Here is a 27,377-nt window from a genome sequence, read left to right as displayed (position 1 = left end):
AGTTGGGTGAAATCCAACAAGTATATATATATATATATGCTGAGTGACTAAATGCACTTTGTGCTGCTCCCAACTGTTGTACCACAACAAAGATAGGCTCTTCTCCCATTCATAAAAAGTTCTCATGCAGAGGAACAGGAATTTCCCAGCAGAGGTGAAGTGTTTCTCAAAAACCATAATGCTTCTCTGTCTGTCGACCCTTTCACATCACCAGAGTCCGGGTGGGGAAGGTGGCCATGTACTTGCGTGCCTGATCAGTCAGGGCCATCTGATCCTCGATCTTCCCACAGGACGTCGACTCCCAGCCGCTGTTCAGGTGCTAAATTAGAAGCAGGCAGAGAGATTTGGGGTGAATGTCATGGGACTTGTAGCTGAAGCGCTGGGCCCACTCGCCATTAGGTGTTGCATGAATACCCAGTAGGATCTTGTCCCATCTCAGAGAAATTGACATCTCAACACAACAGGCAAAGAAACATATCACCCCCTACTTTCTCAGGCAGAGACCTGAGGGGTGGGCAGACCAGATGACCTGCAGAGGGGCACACTACAAGAGCAAAGACCCAAACCTCCACACTTCTCTCTCAAACAGTGTCTTCTCTACGAGGCCACGGCTATAGCCGTGCCTTTAATCCTCCTTTTCTATGAAAGGTCTAAAAAGAGCATTTACTTGCAGGTGGACTTTACAGTCAACAGGGCACAGAGGCTAAAGCATGCTGATAGAACATTCAGTGCTATGACCACACACAAATTCCTGACAAGCTTCCTTTCTAGAAATACAGCTGCTCTGCCCTTGCATTCCCAAAATGAAGCTGGCAATCTTGACAGTCTGACCGGAGATAACAAAACGCCCCACACTCAAAGCCGCGCTCACCTGTGCACAGTGATAGCATGTGCCCATTAGCAGAGCTCCTCTGGCAAAGGAGAGGAGGGGGGCAGGGAAGGCAACTCTCAGCAGAAACAGCGTTTCAATTATCATGCAAGCCATTTCACTTCTTGTGGTATTTATGGAGGTTACAGACACCATTTAGTACAATGTTAAAGTGAGATAAACCTATCTGCAGAGGGCTGTGCTTGCTGTATTTATTTACTCACTACACATGTGAGATGTTTCTTATTGCCTTGAGCTATAAACAGTAATGAAATTTCAGAGCTCCTGGAATTTACCAGTATACATACACATTTACACACACTGTTTTATTTCCTATTGAACTCTTTCACTTATTCACTGTGTCTGCTTTCCCACATTGAGATACTCCCTAAGCCCTGAATAAAACCTCTATTGTTACGTAAGAGCTAGTTGTACCAACACTCTGCAATCCAAAAATACACAACTGTGCTTAATGGAAAGCTGCCTGACAGGGCATCCCAGTGAGGCCATCCCAGTAAGGCCATCCCAGTACTGCTGAATATTGAGGTTTACACTGAAGATCCACCAACAAAAGACATGTCAGGAGAAACCCCTCTCTCCTCTGGTTTCAACAAGGATCTACACAGCTCAACAAGACTGTCAAAGCCTTTCCAACATCTAGAATGTCAGGTGAGGCATAATTGGCAGACTGCAAACTAACTGTTGAGAGCAGAACTGTCCTTTCGTGCCCATGGCTCTTTGTACACTGGTCTTTCTAGTTGCTAACTTTGCAAGAGGATCCTTAGATTGCTCTCTGAAATGTTTATAGAGAATGTTATTCTGACTGTAAACAGTGTTATCTGAGACATATGGATAGTAAAAGGCTGGGCAGCATATGAAATACAGATAAATTCTCATAACATGCCCTAATCAGGGCACTGGTACAAACACAGGGACTGAGGTTCCCTTTCAGGGTAGGGCTTACAGCCTAAAAGAGATAAAACAGATGAGTAAGTAATGTGACCAAGATGAAGGCAAGCATGTTAGTCTCCTGTAAAGTTCTGCAGAGCTTCCCCCAGACATGCTTTCTCTTCTCTGTAGAAGAGCTGCCAACTTTGCTGTCTTTGCTCCTGATGCCTTTTCGCAGGCCAAGCTCCTGATGATCTTCAGTGGGAGTTTCCCGTGTGAAGGAGAACCAGGTGAGGCCTAGAATAATAAAGTTGCTGCAGCTTTTTCTGGGAAAGCTGTATCTGTGAACAAACATGCCATACACCTCTTTCCTAAAGTGGTTCAGCCTGGGCTGGCTATATACCTTGTGCTGTGGCTCAGCCTAGGGCACGTGCTACAGCCAAAAAGCAGGTGTGACATACTTTCTGCACACCGCAGACATGCACGCGACATGCCACAGCTTCTTTTATCTCTGGGTTAAACAGCTTCCAGGCTAACTTTTTCAAAGGCACCTACATTGGCTGGGAACCTACAGCCTCTTGTTGATCCTCATGGGGACTCAGGCACCTGTGAATATTTTACTCCGTTGTTTTGGAGATATTTGCATCAGGAACCAAAGTAATGCCTGGTACAATGCCATCGACTTTACTTAGAAATCAGATTTGGTCCATACACCTCAAAAGCAGTTGGTAGTTCCAGAATATCCATCATTCCAAAGGACAAAAATATCTGTCCAACCAGTATTTCCCTGTGATCCCCCACAGATTCAATGTACTGATCTAGAAATGAGAGATCAGCAGCCCCTTATTTAACTGAAAACATGTAAAGAAAAGTCCATCTGTCACAGTATGTCAATTTTTTTAAAATAGAAGTAACTTCAGGTAAGGAGCGTCCCGATTTTGTAAATCGGGCTTAATTGTTAGTATCTGCACTGAGCTCTTTTTATTAACAGCATGTGCTTAGAAAAGGGAGAAAAAAAAATCAACTGTATCCTGATATCTCCAGCATCTCAGCAGGCTGCTACATGTCACTCATTCCACTGAAAGCCTGGTCTTCGTTTAACACAATGTCAGATCAGGTAGGCAGTAACCCTCTGCCCTCACTGCAGGCTCGGCCGTCCCAGTGCCCCGGGGAAGCACTGGGCAGCAGCCCCAGGGAGTGACAGACAGCAGGATGAGTTAGACCCCTGATGTGAGCCTGCTTGGAAACAACTTATCCAAGTAGAGACAACACAGAAGACTCTCCCCACAGAGTTTTGACTCTGGTGTCATTTTCCCAGAAATACAATTACAGGGGTTTTTTTTCCCCTCTTATAACAAGTTTTATAAAAAGAGACTAACTGCAGTTTCTCTGATGGTGGTGAGAGCTTTGCTCTAGTAAAGAAAGCAGAATTTAACCCAGAGTAGTATATTTTCTGAACTAGTGTATTTACCAAGATGGTTTTCAATTATGTCCTGGCAAACTCCGATAACATTAAAGTGGATATTTCTAATAAGCATTTTCTGTCTGGAGCCTTGGCAGCCAACACACAACAGAGCACAATGCCTTTGCCTTGCCAGTCCTGCAGCACAGCACCAGAGGCATGTGTGAAATTCATCCTGACACAAGTTTTACTTCTCTCCTTGTCACGGAGCGCTGGGTTCCAGGACCCAGGCAGAATGCCTTGCCAGCTCTCAGCACACATGACTACTGGATGCCTCAAGGAAAAGGGAAGAGCACAATGCCTTCTTCCACACTGGCATCTCAGCAAGAATTGGCAGGGCTCTGTTACTGAACAGCAGCAGCATCCCACAGAAAGCACTGCTTAGCAAACATATCAATAGAGATGAGATCCGGGCAGAAAGGTACAGGCATGCAGGAAAACAGCACAGAAATCCAAGTCAGATCACTCCTTTTGCAGAATGCCCATTTCATCTCCTGTATCACATCTAAAGGTCCAAGTCTGCAAACCCATGGATGGAAACACAACAGCTTTTTAACTAAAAGCCAAAAGGCCTGACCCTAAACCCACCAAAACTGATCATCATGTTTTCATTGACTCAGTGGATTCATCCTACTTAAATTCAGACACCTAAGAGTGTCATTTTGGCACCTAAACACCTAGCCAGTGGGGAAAGAAAGGGATTTCCGTAGTACAATTCATTACCTTTTTTTTTTAATTGCCTCAGAGTAGGAGACTACTCTTAGTTTTGCTGTCAATGGAAAGAATTAAAGCTTTTCCAGCCAGTACTTTCAGCTGTATTTTCTCTTCCGCAGACAGTTTTCCCTCTTTAAGTTAAAACAGGTAGTGGTGGGAGAAGAAGGTATACTACTCATAGGATAAAATTACAGACCCATGGCACAATTCCAGCTATGCCATTCTCCTTGGCTCCTTTTTTTTTTTTTAATCTCAGTAATCCTACCAGCACATCCTTCTCCTGGCAGCAAAACTACCTCATTTATCCTGTAATGTGCCTTCAACAGCCCTCAGGCAGGTGTGAACTGTAAACAAACTGTCAAATCACAGAATCATAGAATCTTAAGGGTTGGAAGGGACCTTGAAAGATCATCTAGTCCAACCCCCCTGCTAGAGCAGGACCACCTAGATTTGTAACTGGGATATACAGTTAAAGCACTCTAAATAAAAACTTGGGACCATGTAGGAAAAACAGACCAGAGAAAGGAAACAGTGTAGAAAAGTGCTTTTCTAACAGAACTAGTCCTGCATTCTACGCCTGGATCGCCTTTTCCTGTGCTTTCCACATAGCTTAAGAAAGCTCCTGCATTACAACACCTTGTGTGTTAAGAGTGGATGCCAAAACCAAACACTGCTGCGAGCCCTGCAGTACCAAGCTCCCAAGCTCGCAATCATTGGAAGTGTAGTAAAAATTTCTGGGCAAAGAACTATGTTAGAAGCTATGCTGGCAGGTATCTTCATCAACTCCAGCAAAGTTATTGGTGTAACATACATTTCTATTAATTTAGACAAGTTGTACTGGCATGTAAAACCAAAAAAGCCAGACCAGAAACTCAGTACTACTTAAGAAATAGTAAAACAATGCCCTAAACAAAGCAATTTCCTGGCAGAATATGATGCATGTCATGTAGAAGAGTATGGCTTTCTATTCAGTAAGGATGTGGAACCAAGAAAAAGAAGCCCTTTTGCTTATCAAGATCAGACAGTAAAGACTAATTAAAAACTCAAGGGACTAAAAATGAATTCTACTTCATTTGCTGAGGCAGATTACTATTTCTGCTCACGTCACTGCTTCTCCTCTGGGGCATGGGACAGCCGCCTTCTAAATTCTGGGGCGTCCCCAGTTGCTCAGAAATACAGCTTGCTAAATATGAGAAAGATGGTCCAGGTTTTCAGCTTTTATTATAAGCTTCTTACCAGGGTTAGAAAGAGCTAATTGCTGTCACTTTTAAGAGCTTCACCTCGGAGCCCTTACTCAAACAGTTTAAGATGTATGAGCTTTCCCAAATACGACTAATGGAAGAGACACACAAATGGGCTAAGCACCTGCAACTCACATCAATGTATTCCGTCCCTTTCCAGGTTTGTACTTAATTATTTTAATTGGCAGATCAGAACACATTGCTGCCAATGGCTGATAGTTAAGCTGTCATTTCTTTCTGAGAGACCATTGCCTACTTGGGGTAGCCATAACTCCTGAGCTGTTGGCAACCCAGATTCTGCTGCCCTTGGAAGAAAACATGCGATGACTGGCCCGTAACTTCCAAGCCTCCTTTTGCTCCCTGGCTTTGCAAATCTTAAACCTCCTGTGGCTTGATCTAGGCAGACCTGAAGTCCCTTCCAGTCCCTGCCGTTCTGTGATTTTGTGACTCCCCTTCTCCTGTGATTAAACAAAGAAGAATATGAGACTTCAGGATCTTCTTGATCCAAAAAAGCCATGGGGAAAAATCAGAGAAAGTCCGCTGCTCCAAGGGAGCATGCTGCCTTGCCTATATACTTTGTCTGACAACTAGCTGCAAATAAAATTCCACATTCTGCTTTTTAAACAGAGAGAATTAAGGTTAATGACAGCTCACACTCTTGAAAAAGTTAATCAAGTAACTGTTTTAAAATCCTTTAAACTTACTCTTTAAAGAAAATGGTTACATAAACCGCTGAAAGTCAGGAAATTTGAGCTCAAACGTGTCAGTCTGTGGTTATAAAATGGAAAGTGACGGGAGCTAGGGGTTGAAGAATGTTCTCTTTAGCTTGCAAAGCTTCTACCTTGCGTTGTTTCCTTTGTAACTGGGGGAAGAAGATATCAAAGCAGCGCTATTTTCTTAAAAGGTTCCATTTCATGGTGTCTTTTGATAGCTTGCGGGGTTAGGTAGATGGTCTACTTTTCTGTTAAAATATGAATGTTAGGATAGTTTGGATTATGTACTGTGGCAGCTACAGAACATAATGTGAAATAAGCCATAAGTTTTACATAGGAAGAGCCAGAAACAGATTTTTATATAACCTCTTATGTGGCACTATTCAAGCAAATGCTCAGTACAGACCATCAGTCTGCCTTGATATATATCATATATATTTATATGGGCCTCATATATTATCTCAAACTCTTGGAGAAGTTCCTAGTGAGACCAAAACTCTCCCGCTCTGCAAGTGAGGATTGCTTGAGTGAGAAAAATACAGGGCTCAAAACCACAGGTTGTAACTACCTCCACCAATATAAAGCATAAGCTTTTGGGATCCATGCAATGGAGTGTAGGAGTAATTACACCTCAAGGCAACACACTGGTTTGGTGAGATATCTTGTACTCCTGCCATTAAGAGAATATCTAATATACAGCTAGAAAATATGCCATGCAGGACAAAAATGCTGGCTAAACCTTTACACCTTACCAGAAAGATCCTACACACAGTTGCCTTTAAAGCCAACATTTTACAGAGGCTTAACTGGGGGATCAAATAAGGATGAAGTCCAAATTCTTCTTGGGTTTAAGGTGGCTTCTTCTCTCACTGTTCTATTGCAACAATGATACACATTCCCAGTGCAGTTATATGCAGCTACCTGACCTCACATGCCAAAGGATGCAACGTGCTGCTCCTTCTAGTTGATGGTGAATCATAGTATGCTATCTGATATGATCATCAACTGTTATTTACTAAGTTGCATATGATCGGTCACGTATCCAAAATGCAGTAAAATATGTCCTTAGAGATTGCTGTGAACATTGGTTGCTCTTGCCTTCTCTGGAAGTTAGCAAGCAAAACGATAAGTAATCAGGCATTTCAGTGAGCTTATTGCTTAGCCAAATATAATTTTCTTTACATAAATGTAGTGCAAATTGTTAAAGCAATGAAAAAAAACTGCAGGCTGGTAAACATCCCACTTATAAGTTCAAGTTTCAAAAGAAAATGAGATGTTAATAATCAAGTTTATTAATAAATAGTACATTTAGTGCTTTCTTTCTCTGTCTTCACTCTCCATGCACACATCCCAAGGTGCAGAGTGCTGTAATTCTTACTTGGACTGAAGTCAATGAGAATTTGCCTAAGTAAGAACAGTTGGATCACGCCCAAAATATTAACAGCAGCAATGTAAACATACACAGACACAATTAAATTTCACCCAGATGAGTTCCCTGTGTTTAATGTCTACCTGCCTGGAATCAATGGATTTAGTCCAGTGTTTGTGTGTGCGTTCCAGCGTGTGTACATGCATGAGGCCAACGTACAAAATCACAAACTAGAAAGTATAGAAAGCATGGAACAAGAACTCGCTAAAAACTGGTTGTGTACAAAATGCTGCCAGTCAAAACCAAGTGCAAATGCTAACATTTTCAACTGCTTTGCACCCTTTAGACACACCGCACCCTCATCACACATAGCCTCTTCATTGGGATGAAGCAGGAGCAGCACTAGGGGCATTCTGTTAGCAGCAGTTTCAGGTGTGAAACAGACAGACTGTGTCCCCTTTCTGAGCTATGCGTAGCTAGACTGCCCTCTGAAAGGAAGCCAAGCAGCCTTACCAGGGATGAAGCAGATTCTCCCTTTCAACCACGACACTAAGACAAATCAGAGAGCGCAGCAATCGACAGACAATACTGCATTGTTATAAAAGAGTCTGTATGTCATTCTGGAAAAGCTGTCTGTGCCATGGTCACAAAAGCCCCTACCTTGTTTTTCATTTAAGATTACATTTCAGCTGAAACACTCAATGTTTCTTCATTGGCAGGGAGTATAACTTTACTGCCATATTTGTACACCAAGAAGCTGCATACTAATTTGGGGGCTTTTTACAACTGCTTTTTCTTTCAGTTCAACACGTTTTAGACACTGAGATGAGTTGGGAAGTCCTTTTTAACTCAGTTCCTACTTAAGGAACAAGTCCCCTTTATCCAAACAATGAAACCATCTGACTTTTAACATGCTTTTCCTGAGCAAGTATTGAAGAATGGGATCCAGAATGGCCCACGAATTGACTTGTGTAAACTTCCTGAACAAAACCAGCATGAGTGAGAAGGTTAAACAAGCCCTTTCATTTACAGCAGCTTGTAAAGAAATTATTTTTAGATAGCAGGAAACATAACACACTTACGCCAAAGATCAAAAGATCCTATTTTATAGGCACCTCAGATGCTTCGTTTTTATTACAGGCAGAGTGCAGGCAACTACCACTAACAGGACAACTCACAACATATTCTGGTCAGACACTTGAAAATGTTTCCCTAAACCTATGAAGGAGCCCAGAGTCTGGCTGGGGTAAATGCCCAGGCTTTGGTGTGCTGGTAAGGCAGTGGGACCAGCAGCCTCCTCCCATGTACCAGCCAGGAAGCTCCACTAACCTGCTGCAAAGCTGGAGCCCTGCACTCCTTTGCCATGTGATGGTCTGAATTCAGTCCCTAAATAATTGTCCTAAACCAGGGGCAGCAGGTCTTCAAATCTGCCTCTTTGCCATCTAGCACAGTGCAGCTGAGAAACATAGTTCCTCAGAAAAGAGCAAATAAGCAACAGAATGTGAGTCTTTGGCCCCTACGGACAACCCTATGCAGAGGGGAGACACAGTCCCTGCCCTCCAAAGCTGCTTTTCATCAAACGATTCTGCAGTGCTCAATACAAACCTACTCCGTGGCAAACTGTGCCAAATGAGGATGTGTAAAATTTTAATATCTCACTTTATAGCGCCCAGCTAGAAATGCTTAATCAAAGCTGGGTTTTGTTCATTCCTTCCTACTGTAAATAACTCCTAATGTAAATTCTGAAAAGAGGGAGGAAAGAAAGGATTTTAGCCATGTGGACTATCTGTCTGAAAGTCAGGAACTACAGAGTTACAATTTCCTTTCTGACAGTGACTCACCCTGGGGAATGAGACACTTTCCCTCAATTTGCCTGTGTAGAGAAGGGATATAAGATCACTCATTCATCTGCCTCAAAAGATGAGCTGTGATGGAAGGATAATTGATCATTATCTACACTGCATTTCGTTCTCTGAATGACTTCTGTCCACCAGAGTTGACAAAGAGGTTGCTAATGACTTTGGTGGGCTTAGAATCAGGCTCTACGTAACAGCTATATTTTAAAGTACAGCAAATAGACATGTTTGTTAACACTTGTAAAAAGCTTAAATATGCAAAACCCAGCCTCACATCTGACTTTTGTTAAAACAGTCACACATTTAATTCAGTTCGGAGATCTCAAGACATACAACTGGCCATAAGCGTTACGAGGCCCCTTCAGACCACCACTCCCAACCACATTTCTGGTGCGACCTCAACCTGTGCTGAGGCCACCCTGGTGCTTGGCTGGAAGGGCAATCCTGACTGCATCTGTGCCAGCCAGGCAGTGCCAGAATCTCTGCTCCTGTCCTGAGGCCAGTGGCAGGTTCTGGCCACCATCACACTACTCAGCTTTCCTGCTCTCTAAAACGGCAGAGCTGCCTGCAAGAAGTCTGTAGGAAAAAGCCTTTGGCACAGACGTGGCCTCCACACCCTCATGCTCCGTGGGTAACATGAGATCATCAACCACATTCATCTGAACGTTTCATTCTTCCATACTTAGAACTTAAAATCAGTCTGTAAGAAAGCAATAGCCTTAGATGTGTTTTGATATAGAAAGGGTATTTGTATCAAAGAGTGTTTACCTGCAGAGGACTAGCTAGCGGCCTGTTCCTAGGCGCTGCAAATGCTTTGTGAAAAGTACTGTCCTCTTCAGATACAGGCATCTTTAAAATGGAGCTGGTAAGAAGATTCTGAACAGGAAAAGAAAAAAAAAAAAAATAAAAGGTTTTCAGTAACTCAAAGAGCACAACCTAAATTTGAATGTAGTAAAAGCAAACTCAGCGTGACTGCAGAGAGCGCAACACTGGGCACAGTCACAGAGTGCTCAGCCTGGGCGCAGACCTCAGCCTGGGGTCCCTGGAATTTGGCTTTGCAGGAGCATTGTCACGTACAAAGGGTTTTCATCCAGCAAAACTCCCAAGTGCAAGAGTCATAGTTGAAGTCTCAGTGAAGCAAAAGGAATCATACTTATGCAAGGTCTCCTTTGCACAAACCAAAACACACACTTTCTTTTACCAGTTTTAACTCTGTGAACTAGTCATTTCTATACACAGGTGCAGGCGTCTTCCAAATGCAAGCTCTTTAGAGATACTGTAGGCTGAACAACAACTGCAACTTCTGCTACCTTTTGTAAGTATTATAGTGATCTAATTAGGAGCGGGATGTTGCCTCATGCTTAATACAGGAAAACAACAGACATAATGAATGATGTCTGCTTCTAAGGAAAGTCAGACAAAATCTTAAGAAAAGATATTTTCTTAAGAACTGAATAGGGATGTAAACTAGAAAACCATTTGGTGGCATAAAAACTTGCACTTACTGGCACATCTTCCATAGTAGATGCATGCGTAAAGAGCTGAGTGTTCAGGTTTTCTCCTTCCCAGTGATTTGAGCAAAAGAAATTTCCCTCTTTATCTGTTGGAGACTCCACCTGAAAGCAGGACAGGCACCTTGGTAAGAAACAGTACCTAACTGACCAGAAGGAGATTTATCTGTTAATTGCTTAATAAATGGAATAAATATTCTCCACAGCCATGTATAATGCATGTTTACATTACTATCTTTTACAGCACCCTTGGTCTTTGCAAAAGAAAAATGTTCAAGGTCCTCAAAAAAAATCCCACCTAATAAATTTTGAATACTTGCACTCAGCGCTCTGTCAGTATTCAGGAGTTTAATCCCCTAGAAAGGACTGATAATGTATGTATTTTTAGTACTTTAGTGACAAAGTAATATAATGCAATGTCCTCAAATGTTCAGGTTTCTAAGTCACTCCATGGAGCTTTGTCCCCATTGGGTTCTTCTATAGTTTTGACCAATATTAGAAAGATTCAATCCAAATTCCTGTCTAATTTTTTTTTCAAGTTTCAAACGAAAACTGCATTAGAACAGTCCAAGCAAACCCCTGCTGAAAAGAGCAGAAACACTTCTATGGAAATCAATGGGAGACGAATTAAGCATGCCTAGTATACTATATAGAACCGACACTAAGATCTTGGGGCTCACATAAAAGAAAAACAGACACAGCTATTAAACAGAAAAGGTATTGGTATAAGTTTCTCAGCAAAGAGTACTGAATTAAATTGCCTCAGGTAAGTTTGAGATTTACCTCTTGTTTGATTTTCTTCAGCAAAGGGGGGCCGCTTTCATGTAACCCAGCCACTATTGCAGATTCCTCCGACTCCTGCTTGATAACGTCCTGCAGATCTTCCACAAGATGAGTCGGAGTTTGAGGCTGAAAGAAAAAAACGTTATATATCCAAGTCCCAGAGCATCCCTATGCACTAATATCAAAGCAACTTTTATCATTGTTTCCTTCTTACCAGCATCTTCAAAGGACCGTATTTGATTTCCTGAGCTGCAAGTGCGTTTTTGAATGGAGTGGGTGTTCTTGGAGAGCTCTCTAATATCGACCTCTTGATTGCTGGAGTTCTGAAACTTTAAAAAGAGGGAGAAAAACTTTAAAGGAACATGCTTGGAAATATTACCTTTTTACAGAAATATGTGTGTAGAGGCAATAGCTGCTGTAAAACTCAGGACAAACATTTTCCTGCAATCCTATAATCCATTTTGCTTTTCTGGCAGAACATATACTTAACTGTGATAAGGTGGAATAGCTTTATTTAAAAGTGAGTCTGTATTTTGTGATTGTTCTGTATTAATAACCTACTTCCTCAGCTAGAAAGCAGGAGTTTTACTCCAAACTAAGAAGAATCTGAATTAGCAAACAACTGTTAACAAAGAACTTTCACGGGAAGCATACAGTGACCCACCAGCACTTTGGCTGTGTGCAAACCTGAAGAAATGAACCCTGGTGAATCCTACAAAACAATGTGATAACAGACTTACACATGGTTTTCCTTCTGAGCTTTGAAAGTCTGGTCCCTGTGGAACGGTGTGGTAACAGCCATCTTATGGCCACACACCGGTGTGGAAGTTAGCGCAGGGTTGTCCAGGTTCAGGTTCTCGTGGTTGGATGAGGTGTTTAAGAACTGTCAGTATAGAAAGAAAAAAATCAACAGTAACATCCAGATTACAAGGTTGATTTCTTAAATTGATGCTATTGAGCAAAGGACAAAAGGAATTATATCATTTTGATTAGTGTAAGTGATTCTCCCGACCCTACGATGTGGATAAGTGTACGTGGCAAACCTGACTACGTGGCAAAACAATCCTCAACAGTTTGGTCAGAACACTTAGAAAGCCAAAATGAGTGTTTCTAGAGAGGGAAGTTGTAAAGAAAATGACACTCTGTTCCAATGAGAAACACTCTCTACCACTTCAATAAGAAACAAATCTTAAAAGCCTGCTTTGGATTTTCTACAAATAAACTTTAATCTGTATTAAGAACAGGGTGCCCAAGTTAGAAATGAGTGAAAATGAGTAAGAGGTGTTTCAGGAACAAACCCACAGGAAATTGGGCTAAATTCCACGAAGATTTATATGGGGAACCTATGTGCTTTTAAGGCAGTAAATAAAGTGTTTATGACAAGAAAATAAATTTCCTATCATCTCTCTAAAAACAAAGTACTCTGTTTTCACAGCATAAAATGAAAACTGACACCTGTGATGGGTGCATGGTGTGTTTTGGAATGGAAACAGCTGACCAAAAAGGAGGCAGCAGTAACAGTCTGAGGAAAATTGCTTTTTCATGAGTTATGCCTAGTAACCTAAACCATTATTTCTATTTCTAGTGTCTATAAATCTGTGAGTGTAGTGATATCCTTTATTCTGACAACTACTCATCATATTACCTTCCGGACTCAACTTGCATCAGATTAAAATACACTTTACAAAAATATGGAATGTAAGAACCCATGGATTTTACTGGGTAAATGATTACAGTACCTAATAGCTAATGGGAGATATAGTGGGAGATCATTGCATGCAATGTTACTATCCTTCATGAAATAGTTTTTCTCTGATTTCAAGGCCTTAGCCAAACCAAGGCAAAACCAACACAAACAGACAAACAAACAAACAAAAACCAAAACACTTTTAAATAGTGCTATGGCTGTGAAACAAAGCAATCATCGACAGAAATTTCAAAGTGCATGCCAGGCCATTTCAGCAGGCCATCTTCCTCCTTGCTCCTATTCCACTCCGGACCACAAATGGCCCAGGTTGACGATGACGAGCCATAATTTGAATTTTCTGGTTGTTGTCAGTTTGTCTCACAACCTGAATGCTATTTAAATGCAGTTTGGGGTTTTCTAGGTCAATGAATCATATTGTAAGTGGACAGAGATGGAAAGTATTACAAATGATCAGAAATGTTAAACTCTAGTAGTTAACAGCAAGAACAAAGCAGGTAATCATATTCGCCTACAAAAATGATCAAAATAAAAAACCAAACAAACAAGTCCCATAGATTAATTTAAAAGGAGAGAATCAACAGCTAACTTGATGATGATCTAAAGTCAGCAGTGAAGACTGAGAGCAGTGAGAAGATTCAGACACAGAGTGAAATCAACAAGCACAACGGTGATTAGTCATTTGTTCCAAAGGATTAGTTTCTAAATTGTTAAGGCTGGGGTGGCTTTTGAGAATTAGTAACATCTGTGCAGAAGTCTTGATCTACCTGCGAGGGAGAGAAGGGCAGGCTTTTGACAGGGGAGCGCTTAGGAGGAGTTGAGCTGCTGACGTCAGCTATGACCAAGGTGCTACCATGGGCACTGGCTAAGGGGCTGGAGTGCCCTCTCCTTTTGCGAAGAAGGACCCACGGAGCCACGCTGCCCTGTGAGGCAGATAAGGACTTTGGTGAGCCAGGAGAGCCCTGACTTGACATGATTTTGCTCAAGTTTGTGATGGACTGTCCTTGAGGTCTACAAGCACTGGCCTCTCTTTGCTGAAGCTGCGTGACTTTGCCTGAGGGAGCTTTGCTAGCCGAAGTGTCTGTGTCTTCAAAGAATTCAAAACTGCTGAGATCAACACATGATGAAGGATCCTGAAACAATGTGGGAGGCACGGAGCTATAAGACACGAGTTTAGTGCCACCTCATGTAAATACAGTGCTAAAATATAATTGACAAGAACAACAACCACCAAGTCCTTCCCAGTTCAATTCAGCTTCACCCTGTTTGAGTAGTAACACTGTCAATGCTTGTTTGTGTTTACAGTATATACCTTGATCACATCAAAACTGTCTAACATCCTAGTACTGTTGCTACAACTGACTCCCTATAGAAACAGTAAATCAAATGGCATCATTACTATCTATTTGCCCAAGGTTTTCTGCTTGGTATGGAGACAGTGCCGTGTGCTACCAAAAGCCATATGCCTTGGGCTCCAAAGAAAGACTGGTATCCTCCTAACCTGCACACCTGCTCTGGATGGGCTGAATGGGACGTGATACTGTGTGGAGACACTTCTGCTGCTGAAAGAGGGTGCCACCAACAAATGTATTTCAGTGTGCCACTTCTGTTACACGTCCCAGAGACCACAACGAGAAAAGGCCCTTGTCAATGTCAGTCAGCCACTTGGCATTTAAAATGTGTGTTTCCAGTTCTTCACATATGCCAGGGCAAACTCCTTAAACTCTGGGAAGCAGCTATTGAAGCTGCAATAAAAACTTTTAGAAAATGATGCAGATATGTGATTAGCTGCACATGAAACTGCCTCATGTGTCACTTTGCATATAAATAAGTATTGTTTCATTGTTTAAAATATTTCACAGAGCCTCCGATTTTATTTTAAGAAGACTCAATACCGAAAGATTGTTTCAAGCTCCTATTTTGCTAAAAATCACACTCCTGTACCAAGACATAGCAGCAAGGGGAGACACCCACAAAATACATACACATCCACACTCGAGGGCTTAATTTACAAGCACCATGTTATGCCAGAAGCTAAACTTCAGATCTTGTAGCAATTAGATGTTACTCGGAAATGCAAACAAAAAAAGAAACATGTTTAGGACAGTCCCAGCTCCTCTCCCCTTATTGTTTGACCACACACGATTCCACCTGGGTGGCAAGTCTACTTACGGAGTCTATTAACTGAAGTGTTTCTGCAAATTCTAAGAGATTCTTAACATTATCCAGGATGTTGCTCTGGTGAACAATCATGCACCGTGCAGGGGATGCACTTTCCTCAGGTAAGCAACCATGATCCACCGGTGGAGATGGAGTACAGTGCTGATGTTCCCCCAGACAGGAAACAGGTGCATTGTCACCACTGCTCCTGGTACTGTCAGCAATTGTGGTGCTGTGCCAGCCAGGGTAGTTTGAAGTGTGGTTCTGTGTCTAAAGGAAGAAGGAAGAAAAAAGAAGCGGGGGGGGGGGGGGGAGAGAAAAGGCAGAAGGAACTTAGCAATGAAATTGCACAAGGTGTCAGATGCCACTGGAGGAAAGATAAAAGTAGTTGCATCATCATCTAAAAGCTTATTCCTACGAAACAATCATCAAGATGTTTCCTTTCATCAGTGCAAGACCTTGCTTTAAGTAATATCAGCATTGTATTTGTTATTCCAAAGTTACCTCATAATTTACTTCCAGGATTATGAGCGTATACCATTGCTAACACACAACCAATTTACACTGTGCTACTGCAAAGGCTCAAAAAAGTGACTGCAAGTGATCTTCTGTAAGAAGCAAGAAACGGCAGGATTTCCCTGGCAAGCGCTCAGCACTGTAGGAGGCTGAAGGGTTTAAGAGTTAGAGTTGCTTTTGTTTGCTTATCTCCTTGTCTTCTTCTATCCCTGTCTAATGCTACAGCTTACACCAATGCAATGAAGAGGCTGTCCAATCAACGTGGTTAGGAAAGCAGAAGAACAAATTAACAGAAGTTTCTCTCCAGTGTGATCATGCAACAGAAGAAATTGCAAAACATTAACTAAAGTTAAAAAGTGGCCAAACTAACGTATCATGCATGCAGTTGTTCTACTATTAATTCAAACACTACCCAAAAATAATTAAAAAGAAAAAAAAAAAGAATCTGCTGGCTATCACCTATCTTCAAAAACGATTGGGGGATTCTTGGCTTCAAGTGAGCGTGTTAAGTAATTACGTAAGGGTTTTCACACGTAACATCCAATGGCATATACAACCAAGTGTGAGAATTCAGTAATAGCCAGCATTTGCTCCACACATGCAGTTATGAAAAATCTAACGTTACTTGGAAAAGTAAAACAAACTGTCAAACATGCACCAAGTCTGAAGCTTACAAAGCATATAAAACATGACTGAAGGAAAGAATACAACAGAGGAGAAAAGTCTAATGTATAGGCACTACATTTTCATCACATGAACCATTGCACACTTTGAGAAATGTAGATCTCAGTGACTTCAGATCTGTGGGATTTTTCATTTTCATACACTTGTCATATTTCCAATATTACGGCACATTACAGAGCCCTGTAAATGGGTTTAGGTTTTTTTTCATTAAAAGAATTTACAAAGCAAATGTAGATTATATATGTGCTATGTTTCATCCTTTTAAAACAGAAATATAGAGCCTTGATTAGTATTGAAGGCAGAGGGGGAGTAAAAAGTTAAAAAGACAAGCACTGGGGTAATGCTGCTATCCCTCCATCCAAGCACACAGTGACAATCTTACTGGTAATGCTTGCTGCCCTTTCAGTTCATTCTCAGTCGACATTAGTAGCAACTCTAATTCCTTTATTCGTTTTTCTTTCTCAGGGTCTTCATCATTATAGTGTCTCTGAAATTAAGAGTTAAGGGAAAAGAAAAGATAAAGGTCTGGTAGGATGTAGCAACTAAAACGCTTATGGCTTGCCGTCCTGTGGCAAATTAGACTCAAAGATGAAACAAACGCCAATTGTGTTTTCCACCACCAAAGTCCCTGCTGAATTTTGGTATAGACATTTGTAATGGAGAGAGTGAATGCTATCGCACCAAGTTGTCAACTACTGTGTTTTAAACCCACTTCAGAAGAAGCAATTATTAGCCATGTTAGAACTCCCCCATCTTCCCCATTTTTTTCTCATCACCACACTTATTAACATTTAAAAGTTTTCTTAATGTACAGTGTCTGCACTTGGACTTATCAAATGTTTAACAAATTGACTGCTGAAATGAGGTTCAAGTTATCTACCTGAATAGCTGCAGCAGCTGGCTGAGGAACATTGACAATATTTACATGCAGTGCTACTGGATATGGGATCTGACCAGGGACCTAGGCCAAAAAACAGAAAGACACTAAAAGTTATTATTTCTATCATGCTGTCTTGCCTGCACTGTGAATTCACGTTAAACATAATATGGTTTTATGTACTTAACTATTATAAACTATGGAGGCAAAACTGCAATAAACCCAACAATGTTTAGAAGAAGAGTAAACAGTTTTTTAGGAATATGACAGTGAGCATTACAGAGGAAGGAAGAAAATTCATATATGAAATATCTACCCTTCCTGAATGAGAAAAGATGAATAATTTATAGACGCATTTGTAAGATTTTTCTAAATTGAAGTGAAAATGCAAAAGATGCAATTTATTATCATCTAAAATTCTACAATCTAACTGTCTGAAGCAGCAGCCTGTTTCATTATTAATCATTAATAGAAAAGGAATCAGATTAAAAACAGTACTTGTTTACTTGGTTCTGACAGGCAACCCACAAACAGAATATTACTGAAGGGAACATGGGAGACTGTGACACAGAATTAACCAGATTCAGCTGACACTGGAGAAGCATAATATTCACCACTCTAAGAGGCGGTACTGGGAACACGTTCACTGCTTACAAGATGTTAAAAATGCTGAACTCGATTCCACCACCTCAGTGCCAGCAATCAGTTTGAAATGTACACATTTTCATCACTGAACAAAGCCAAAGCCAATGAAGTCCTCGTCTGACATCAGACACCTGCAGGTCCACCAAGACTGGGAGAAAATCCTTGACACTTCCTGAGATCAGGTGTGGCTAAATTCCACTCACTTGTTCAACAAAGTTGCAAATTCAACAAAGCAGAAGAAAAGCAACACATTTTCGGGCACTTACGTTTTGAGGCTCAGAGATGTGGTAGTAGGGGTAGTCAGTGCTCAGTGGGGGCTGGCCGGCTACTGGCAGCTGTGCAGAAGGCGGGTTGTGAGCAAAGGCCATCAAGTGGTTGCTCTTCTGAAAGCCAGTGGCTGCTGAGGAGTGACAGGCTTTGGAGGACTCCTGCAGGTAGCCCTCCTGCTCAACCTTACGACGCATGGTGGAATTCCAGTGGTTCTTGATGGCATTATCGGTTCTGCAACAGAAATATGCACGTTTGAGGAGGCTTTGAAACAAGCGCTTCCCATTCAGACAGATTAATAGACAGAAAACTGCTGTTGCCATTTTTGTTTCAACCTTGAGCTGCTCTTGCTCCTGCTTCCACCTTTACAAATGTACTCTGAGCTTCTCAAGTATGGGGAAAGACACTCCAGTTGTTTATGTACTTTTTAAAGCAACCTCTAAGCCATAGGTCCTCAAACTCTAAGAAATTAATAACTTCAGCTTCACCTCATTCCCATGAGGTGAGGTGGCAGCAAAGCCTAACAGCCCTGAAGGACTGCCAACATCATCTTCCTGTGTCTTAATATTACAACACGGTTTTATTAAACCTCATTGCTGGAAATAAGGACTGTAGAGAACAGCTGTAAAAAGACTTAACTTCCAAACAGCTTTCTGAATGGCCACTTAGAAAATGACAACATCACACTATACACACAAGATTGAGTAAACGAAGCTGCTTGGATTTCTCTTAGCTGCAGAAGAACCGAGCTTCAAATTATCACATATGTGAGTCAGTGAGACTTTAAGAGGATGCTTAGAAACAGCTCCTCTGTATAAAAACGATCACCAGCACACAGTATCATTGAAAGTGACATCTGAGATGTGTGGAAGCTGCAAAAAAAAACTTTCCAAGGGTAATTCCTTTCTCGTTTTCTTCTAGAAGGTGAAAATGGCCCACTTAAAAGGCTATCATCATCTTAGATCTTGAAGATGTTTCACCAAAGCAGGAATAAAAATGGGAAGAGAAGCCTCTCCCTTGCTTACACTGTTTGCTTGACTGCATTTTACATTGAGCCACTTTTACTACAGAGCAAATAAGACACTGAATCTCTAATATGCAAGCTGTGCATAAGCCTTCAATGAGACAAGTATTTCCAGGACCACGGCTTGAGGAAGTCAGTTTCTCCTGTTTTATACATGGATTTTCAACAGGTCATGATTCGGGAGCAATTACAAATGTTGAAGTAGCCTCCTCTTAAATAATTTTGAATAAACAGACTGGATCTCATGTTGAAGGTATACCCTTAGCTGAATGTAAATTGCATTCCACTTGCAGATCCTGACTGTTCCCTGCTAAATCAATTTAAATTTTGACAGTTACTGAAAGCACAAATAAGATTGCACAGACATTTGTGAAATTGTTATGGTCTTGCTCTAGTTACTGGGTCTTTTTACATATGGCAAACATTAAGACCATTTAAAAACAGCACTATTCCATGCACTGACCAAACAGTTCAGTTCCCCACTGAAAAAAACCAGACATCCAGGTTACTGGCTTTCCACGTTTTGATTCAAAAATGTTTGTATTTATAAAGTGCAGCCTGAGGCAACTGAAACAGACCGACCTGCAGCTTTTTGGTTTTTTCCTACTTAAGAGCTAAAGGTGTATGTCATTACCGTCCAGGCAGCAACTTTGCAATTTCTGCCCATCTGTTTCCCAGCCTCTTGTGTGCCTGGTAAATAATTCTATCTTCCTCTTCTGTCCAGGAGGTTTTCTTCACTTCTGGATTCAAATGGTTGTGCCACCTCTCCCTGCACTGTTTTCCAATCCTTCCCTTCAAATGCTTAGCAATGACAGACCAGCGCTTTGGACCGTATTTCTGCACGAGTTCTATTACCTTCAAAGAAGGACATAAAAACTGCCTGTATTTAATGATGCATAATCAATCAATGGAATTTTTCTGTGGTGGAGCAATATTTTCAACGACATTTCTCAAAATTGCCACACTAGAACTAATATAGAATTAAGATTCCCCACTGCCCGTTTATACTTTTACCCAAAAGGAAAAAAATCTGTTTATAGCTAAGGCATTTCTAGACTGCAATTCTACATTACAGTGCTGTAGAGCAACATTAATTACTTTGCACAGCAAACTTAGAAAGCACTACACAGATGCTAAGTGATACTATAGGGTCAATCTGCTCTGGCCATGTTAGTGTCGAGACTACCAAAGTCTCCAGGAGTTCTGCCCCAACACATGAAATTCGCTAGTAAGGCATCAGTCAGACAGAAAGGAAAACTCATTACCCTTTGGTCCTCCTCTTTAGTCCATGGACCTTTAATGAGTTCTGGGTTTAGTACCTTCTGCCATCGGTGCTGGCACTGAACATCTGTCCGATTCTAGTGAAATGTAAAATATGCAAAATAGATCATTCTTTAGACAAGATGAATGCAGAATGGCAATGCTCTTATTTAGGTAGACTTGTTCCCAAGTACTTTGCTGCCAACTACAACTGCTAAACTACACAGAGTGATACAGTAGGTCCAAGAAGAAGGGGCTCAACTATCCATTTTCTCACTCTAGATAAGATTTTCATTATTGCTGCAGTGAGAACTGTAACACCAAAACTACATAAAGTGAATCTTCACCATCTGCACAACAGCTTTCCCATGCAGTATTTCTGCAATAGACAAAGTGTTTGCAAAGCAATTATCTTCTAAACCACTTAAAATTCAACAAAGCTATTCTGTCTCTGTACTGAAACATTTTGTTTCAGTGTCACACTGACCATCTACTGTGCCTGCAACACCCTGCCACCCCTCATTTTCACCCGCTGGATTTTTTCCAAACCTTTCTGAGAAAGAAAATTAAAGGTAAGGGTTTCCACAAGATTCTAACTTAATTTCTGAGGTCTCCATCTGTGGAGGTTTTATATCTCCCGCAAAAATGTAACTATGAAGAAACCCCTCCCCCTTCCCTTACTTGGAAGCCTCTGATAAAAAGAGTTGTCATTACCAACTAGAAACACAAACCAGAATCCACCTACAGGAAGGAAATTGGCGATGACTTTCCAGTCATCTGTGCCGTTCTGCTCCACAAGCTTCTTCAGTTTCTCATCCTGAATCATTAAAAAAAACAAAAACAAACCAGACACAATTAATATCGCAATCTCTTATAACGCAAATGAAATACATTGTATCCTCCTAGCTTTTTATGCATCTATTTCCTGAGCGGTCTGTAGTTTTCTCATACTTTTAATTGCCTAAATCAGGAGATAGATGCTTCTACTGCTGTGGATTTTCATAGGTTCTTTACTGTACTGCAGGAGAAAGACTGATGTCTTCTGTGCTGTTCTTTGACTCAGGTTATACATTCCTGTCCTCCCACTCAAAGCAATGTACAGGAGGGCAGGGATGTTTAGATGCCAGGCATCAGAACAGAATGACATTCAGTAACATGCGGGCACCCAGCTGTCTGGGAACCTCTGAAAACTTACAGGCTTAAGCTTAATATGTTTTTCAAGTAATGAGAGTTCCAGTAATTTGCTCATTGCCTACCCGTGTACAACGAATGAACAGTGAAACTAATGGCTCCTTTTTGCTCCTGATCATCATGAGGGAGTCTGGCATACTCGCAATAGCAAGAAATTTGGCCAGTATTTTTAATGATAAGGCCAGCAATACAGAACCTAAAGACAAAAGAAAACAATTTTGTGCAGTGGGAAAGATTGAGAGAGTATAAACTAAGCGAGAACTGTCCTAAGAGATAAGAGAAGGGGAGCAATCCTCCCCTTCCCCAGTTCCAATGAGGGCCTCCCAGTATGCTCCCAGGTTCACTTGACAGGAAAGTGGCCATTGGGCTCCGCAGCCATCTCTTCCACTCAGGCAACATCAAAACCACATTCACATCAGTAAAAGCAGTCCATGATTTAAAAAACAACAAAAAAATATGCTTGCAAGAGGTGACCTACCACTGTTTATATATCAATATAGATGTTAGAGAGGAGAAAGTCAAAACATAACTTAAGAACTGTATTAATGTATTTCAGAATAAACTCAAACCAGTTCAATGGCCACAGGACATCCACCTGGCAAAGGAGTTTGATACCACGATTTACCCAGAAAGTCAGCACAAGGGTACCATGATAGATATTCTGACCTTCAAAAGCAAAATACGTCTTGAACACTCAATTCTGGTACTGCTGGATTTCTTTCTTCTAGCTTTTAATTGATTTCCACTCTGAATCCTAATGCTGCAATTAAAGTGCAAATTTCAAACAGCACAAAAGGACTGCAGCAGTTTTCTGCCACAGTTGTTTGCTGCTGTGGGACGCTGAACACACGTCAGTTCTCGCATAGCAACCGTTTTCAAACAAAAAGAGGCAGCAGTAACAATCAAGCTTTGCTGCAGGTGACTCTTAATGTTGTTTCTCCAACAGGGATTACAGAGACTTACACGCTTGTAAGGTAGAGCTTGGTGGACATAACAAAATGGTGTTTATACATTTTATTTAAAGGACAAGAGCAAACCTCAAATAAAACACTGAATGTAGCCAATGGGTCAAAAATGTTGTCCTCGTTCATATACGTGGGAATGTCACTGAAGTTATTTTGCAGCCAAGCAACTCAGAGAGGAACATAAGCCATGCCCTCTTCATCTTTTTACATTCAGGGGATTAATAAACTCAGATTTACCTCTTCACGGGTCCACCTGGTTTTTCCTAAGTGACGTTTTCCAGTCTTAGGAAGCAGACCATCGTAATCATGATCATACATTTCAACATCATCTTCATCGTCGTCACTACTATATATACTGCAGAAGGAAACACAGCAAGACACAGAATGGAACATGAGGACTTGAGCTACTTAATTACAAAGCCCCCCAAACCCACTACAATCCTTACAAAGGCTACACAGATAAAAGTTTTAAAACTTGCACAGCAAGATTTTGTTCTGCATTCTGTTGTTCTAGTATTCTGAACTGGTTCTGCTGTTTTTGGTATCCACAGATACAAGCAAAGGGTTGGCAACCTTCGTATTACTGTGCATGTTTAGACCTGCTCTTAATGTTAGATCAGTGGTGAATTACACACTTGGCAAACTTTCAACCAATGAAGGTTTCAAATTAAAATACAACGTTTGGGACAATAAAGAGAACTAGAGGCCGTGTCCATTACACAAGTGCATGTTCAAAATCTTTAACTCGTGCCATACGGTATGAAAAATATCAGTGGTTTTGTGTGTTTAATTGAGCAGATAGTTATATCTCTATCAAATACAACAGACTGTGTATAAATACAAAACGTTTTAACCAATTTTAATCACATTTGAGAATTTGTTTATGGACCCTACACATGAAGGCAAAAGTTTCTCCACTTAAGTAAAGCCAGTAAGTGGTAGCGTTAACGTGAAATAAACTTCAATAAAAAATGAGCCTGCCATTCATGGGTCTAAACAGACAGGGCTGAGGACAAGTATATCTAATATCTTGCAACCAACAAATGAATGAATGAGCCCTTTTATACCCTCCATTTCTCTAACTTAAGACTTTACTACCTCTATTCCATTTCTAAATACCTCATATTGTTTTTGAAATACTCTGCTTCTCACCTAATTCATGACTAAGGGATTTCCCCAGAGGCTATTTATGGGTAAAAAGGCCTCTATTCCTCTTTTCACAAACAGTGCTTGCTCTACCCAGTTAACTAAGACTAAAAGAGTGTTTTTCAACAAGAGCTGGCTTTCTGGTGGGCGGTATTTTATTTCCAACTTTTAAAAAGTCAGATGAGCAGGAGTTCTGACACTTCAGCTAAGAGATGATAACCACAAGTGCTAGAAAAGAGACAATGTCATCTTACGAGACTAAAAACTGCGAGATATCTGATGCTAAGGTATGCTGTGGTATGTTAAGGTATGACTAAGACATTAAAATCAAGCTATTTTGTAATAAAATTACCAGGCATTGTTTATCCCGTTAACCTGTTTTCAGGAGACCGCCTTTCAAACTAAGCTGTAGTGAGGCAGAGAGACTGTTAGCCAAGGTGCAGGCACCTCCGACTGTTCAACGTGTGTTCTTTTAAAGTACACCGGGCTAATCACACCATACATCTTCCAACCCGCTTTCTGGCCTGTGGCATGTGCCATGAGAACTATGTATGCCACGTGTAAGAGGTTTCCCACAGCCTGCCGCGTCCAGAGCCTCTGCCAGATGGGCCCTGGCTCACTCACCCAGCCCAGCGCTACCATCCCCCACTTACCCCTACTACCGTGCCCTCCTCCTATAGTCTGCCTGGCCCCACGCTTCACTCCCCACTTCCCGGCTCAAGCACTGGCCGAGTCTGCACCCTAAGGCGAGCGCGCACCACTGGTTCGCTCCTGGGCTGGAAGCAAAGCTCCCACGCTCCAGCTGCTCTGAACGCCAGCTCCTTCCTTCCCCTGCCGCCGCTCAGAGTGCATTCACTTTTCTAAGCGACACACAGAGACAGCTGCGCGACTGCCATACGCCAAAGGAAGTCCTGTTGCTCGATTTCCAAGTACCACTTTGAAAATGAGTTTCGCAGACAGTAAAAGCGCCAGGTATGCATCCAGCGGCGACGCTTCCTGCGCCGCGCCCGCGGCGGCGGCTGAGACGTGTTCCGGGTGCAGGAGAGAAACGCTGCTCCCGAACGGCGGCACAACATCAGCGGTCAACGGGTTACAATTATTTAAGTGCGGCACCAGTAATGTAACCGGCTTATTAAAATAACCGGGGCCTTCCTAGCACCGCAGAATTGAGCAAACCCCCACTGTACTACCTGTGCTCTCCAGCAGGAGAAAGGGGCCCTTGGATTCCGGGACGCTCGGTAGCTGCTTGAGCCAACCGGGCCCTCGGTGCTGCTCTAAAACTTTTTATTCCTTGGTCCCTCTGGCCGCAGCTCCCAAGCCTCCACCCAAGGGGTCCCGGCCGACCCCGAGGGTGGAAGCCTCCCGCCCGCCCTCGCCCGCCCCGCCGCGGCTGGCCCTGACAGCAGCGCTGCGCTCCTCTCCCGGGCAACTGACTTGTGCAACGATACACGGGGAAAAAGGGAAAAAAAACCAGGACGGGGGGGGGGGGGGACCAGAAGGGGCGGAGAGGAAATAACTGGCTATTGCTACTGCGATTGAAGGAATTTGGGCACCAGCCCCGCGGCGCAGAGCCCGCGCCCGCTCCCGCCGGGGCGGCCCCGCGGGCAGGAGGCGGCGGGACTACAGCCGAGCCCGGGGCGGCGAAGCGCCGTGTCCCTGCGGGAGGCGCCCGCGAGGCAGGCGGCGACTGTCCCTCTGTCGAGAGAGACGGGCCGGGTGATTCACGGCCAGTCCCCCGCTTAGACACCGAAAGGAGGGACCAGCGCCCGCCCAGCGCCCCGCTGCCTCCTCCCGCACCGCGAGCACCCTCTTCCTTCAAAAGAACCTCTCCAAGCCCCCAGTCCCGCCGGACGGGGCCGCCAGCTGAGCCGGGAGAAGAGGCAGGGCTGCGACTTTCTCCTGTCACAGCTCAGCCAAAGGGGAGGGGAAGGGGGGGGGGGATGCCGGGCTCCAAAGAGAAAGAGAAAAAAGCCTCCACGTGTCCGACTCGCAGTCCCCGGCTAATTAGACAACAACTCCGCTTTCTGCGCCCGCCCGGCAGTGGTGGCACGGACGTGGCCACGCGGCGCTGCCGCCTCGTCCAGTCCCGTCCATCCCGCCGCCTCCGGGCCCTGACGCGGCGCGGTGCGATGCTGCACGGCGGCAATCGCCCTCGGCCGGGAGCGCGATGGGCGGGAGGGCACGAGTGACAGCTGCGGCCGAGCACCCCGTCGGACCCGCAGCACTGCGCTGCTGCCCGCCCGCGCTGCCGCGGTCCGGCATGTGCCGAGCAGCGTGTGCGGGAAACAGCCAAGCCCCGCAGGGCGTAACTAACTCTTCCCCGTGGGGGAGAGCCGCGCTCCCGAGGGCAAAGGGGCCGCCACAGCAAGAATAAATTTTTAAAAAACAGGAAAAAAATAAAAAAGAAAAAGGCTCTGGAGCGAGCCCAGTCCCTGCGCCCGCCGCCCACCTGCCGTCTCACCCCGGCGGGAATGAATGAATGAATGAGACGGAACGCGTTACCTGCTGCTGCCGCCGCCGAGACAGCCCGGCATTGCCCTGCGCGCAGCTGCGGGGCGCGCAGCCCCTCTGGGCTCCGGGCTCGCCCCTGCGGGCAGCGAGCTCCGGCCCTCGGGCGCCCCGTCAACGGCGGTTCGGCGGTGCGTCCCGCCGGGCTGTCGCTCTCCCGGCGCCTCCGGAGGAGGGGAGCGCTTCGGAGTCTGGGGCGGAGTAGCCCAGGTGCGCGGAGGACGTGGGGGCTGCCCGCCCGCCGGGCAAACCCTTCTCCCCCCGCTACCTTTAATTTTTCCCCACGCGCCCCGTCTGACAGGCGTGGAGCGGGTCCGGCGACCTCCCGCCCGCGGACAGCGGGTTACCTGTGCCGGGGTCTCCGGGCCATCCTCGCACCGGCCGCTGGGGGAGAAGGACGGAGGGAGCCTGCGCCCGCCGCCGCTCCCTGCTGCCGGGCTGTGCCCAGGCGCTCCGCTGCCGCTCACGGGAGTGCCGAGGAGCCGCGGGAGGAGGAGGAGGAAACAGGTTGAGATTAAAGAGTAAACTCTGTAAACAGAGATGCCATCAAACAAAGGGCCCTTGGACACTCCCCCTCCCGCCAAATCTGGCGCCCCTGCAGTGCGCAGGCGCCTGGCGCCGCGCGGCGGGCCCGTGCCGCGGCGGCGGGGCGCGGGACCGCGCGCCCGACGGCGCCCTCCCGCGTCGCCCCGCCCCGCCCCGCCCCGCCGGGACCTCCCCGAGCCCGCCCGCAATCCCCGCGCCGCGGCCCCTAGACGGCGCGCCCCCAGTGCCCTACCCCCCCCCCGCATCCCCCGTTGCGTTGCTGTTGAGGTTTACGTTGCCGAAGCCGTCGGGGCTGGGGGGCAGCCCTCCCTCCCATGCACGGCGGGTAGGGAAGGGGAGCCTCGCCGTGAGGCGGCCCCGCTATCCCGAGGGTCTCGGCGACCACCCCGGGACGTGTAGGTGCCTTTCGCCGGCGGGAGGTGGTCTTCGGCGGGTGCACCTGCTCCGATCTCTACGTGGCGTGCGGGCTGCGGCGGCA

The 27,377-nt window shown here is 44.1% G+C and overlaps 1 protein-coding gene across 9 annotated transcripts; it reads right to left on the bottom strand.

The window, feature by feature from the left end:
- On the bottom strand, positions 1–26,778 carry MYB (MYB proto-oncogene, transcription factor). Of its 9 annotated transcripts, none has more exons than XM_061989866.1 (16): positions 26,701–26,778; positions 22,937–23,054; positions 21,289–21,360; positions 20,549–20,641; positions 19,918–20,138; positions 18,259–18,493; positions 17,351–17,431; positions 16,853–16,957; positions 15,283–15,540; positions 13,878–14,243; positions 12,146–12,288; positions 11,620–11,734; positions 11,406–11,531; positions 10,617–10,727; positions 9,880–9,987; positions 1–319 (listed from the first exon to the last, which is right to left on the bottom strand). In XM_061989866.1, exons 1-16 carry the CDS (start codon positions 26,721–26,723, stop codon positions 203–205), a joined length of 2,292 nt encoding a protein of 763 aa, XP_061845850.1. In that variant the 5' UTR covers positions 26,724–26,778; the 3' UTR covers positions 1–202. The 9 variants fall into 9 exon arrangements, with proteins under 9 accessions (XP_061845850.1, XP_061845852.1, XP_061845851.1 ...); XM_061989868.1 differs by having other exon boundaries at positions 15,331–15,540; XM_061989867.1 differs by having other exon boundaries at positions 16,862–16,957.
- Positions 26,779–27,377: the final 599 nt, after the last annotated feature.

Source organism: Colius striatus, chromosome 2 (genome assembly GCF_028858725.1).
Source record: "Colius striatus isolate bColStr4 chromosome 2, bColStr4.1.hap1, whole genome shotgun sequence".
Classification (NCBI taxonomy): domain Eukaryota; kingdom Metazoa; phylum Chordata; class Aves; order Coliiformes; family Coliidae; genus Colius; species Colius striatus.
Note: the sequence above shows the minus strand (reverse complement) of the source record. Positions and strands in the feature narration are given on the sequence as shown.

Coding starts and splice junctions, on each gene's coding strand:
- MYB (XM_061989866.1), bottom strand. CDS start 26,723: ATGGCCCGGAGACCCCGGCACAG. Junction 18,494..19,917: donor GCAAAGTTGCTGCCTGGACG/GTAATGACATAC, acceptor TTTCTGTTGCAG/AACCGATAATGCCATCAAGA. Junction 11,735..12,145: donor GCTCAGAAGGAAAACCATGT/GTAAGTCTGTTA, acceptor CTCTTTTTAAAG/TTTCAGAACTCCAGCAATCA.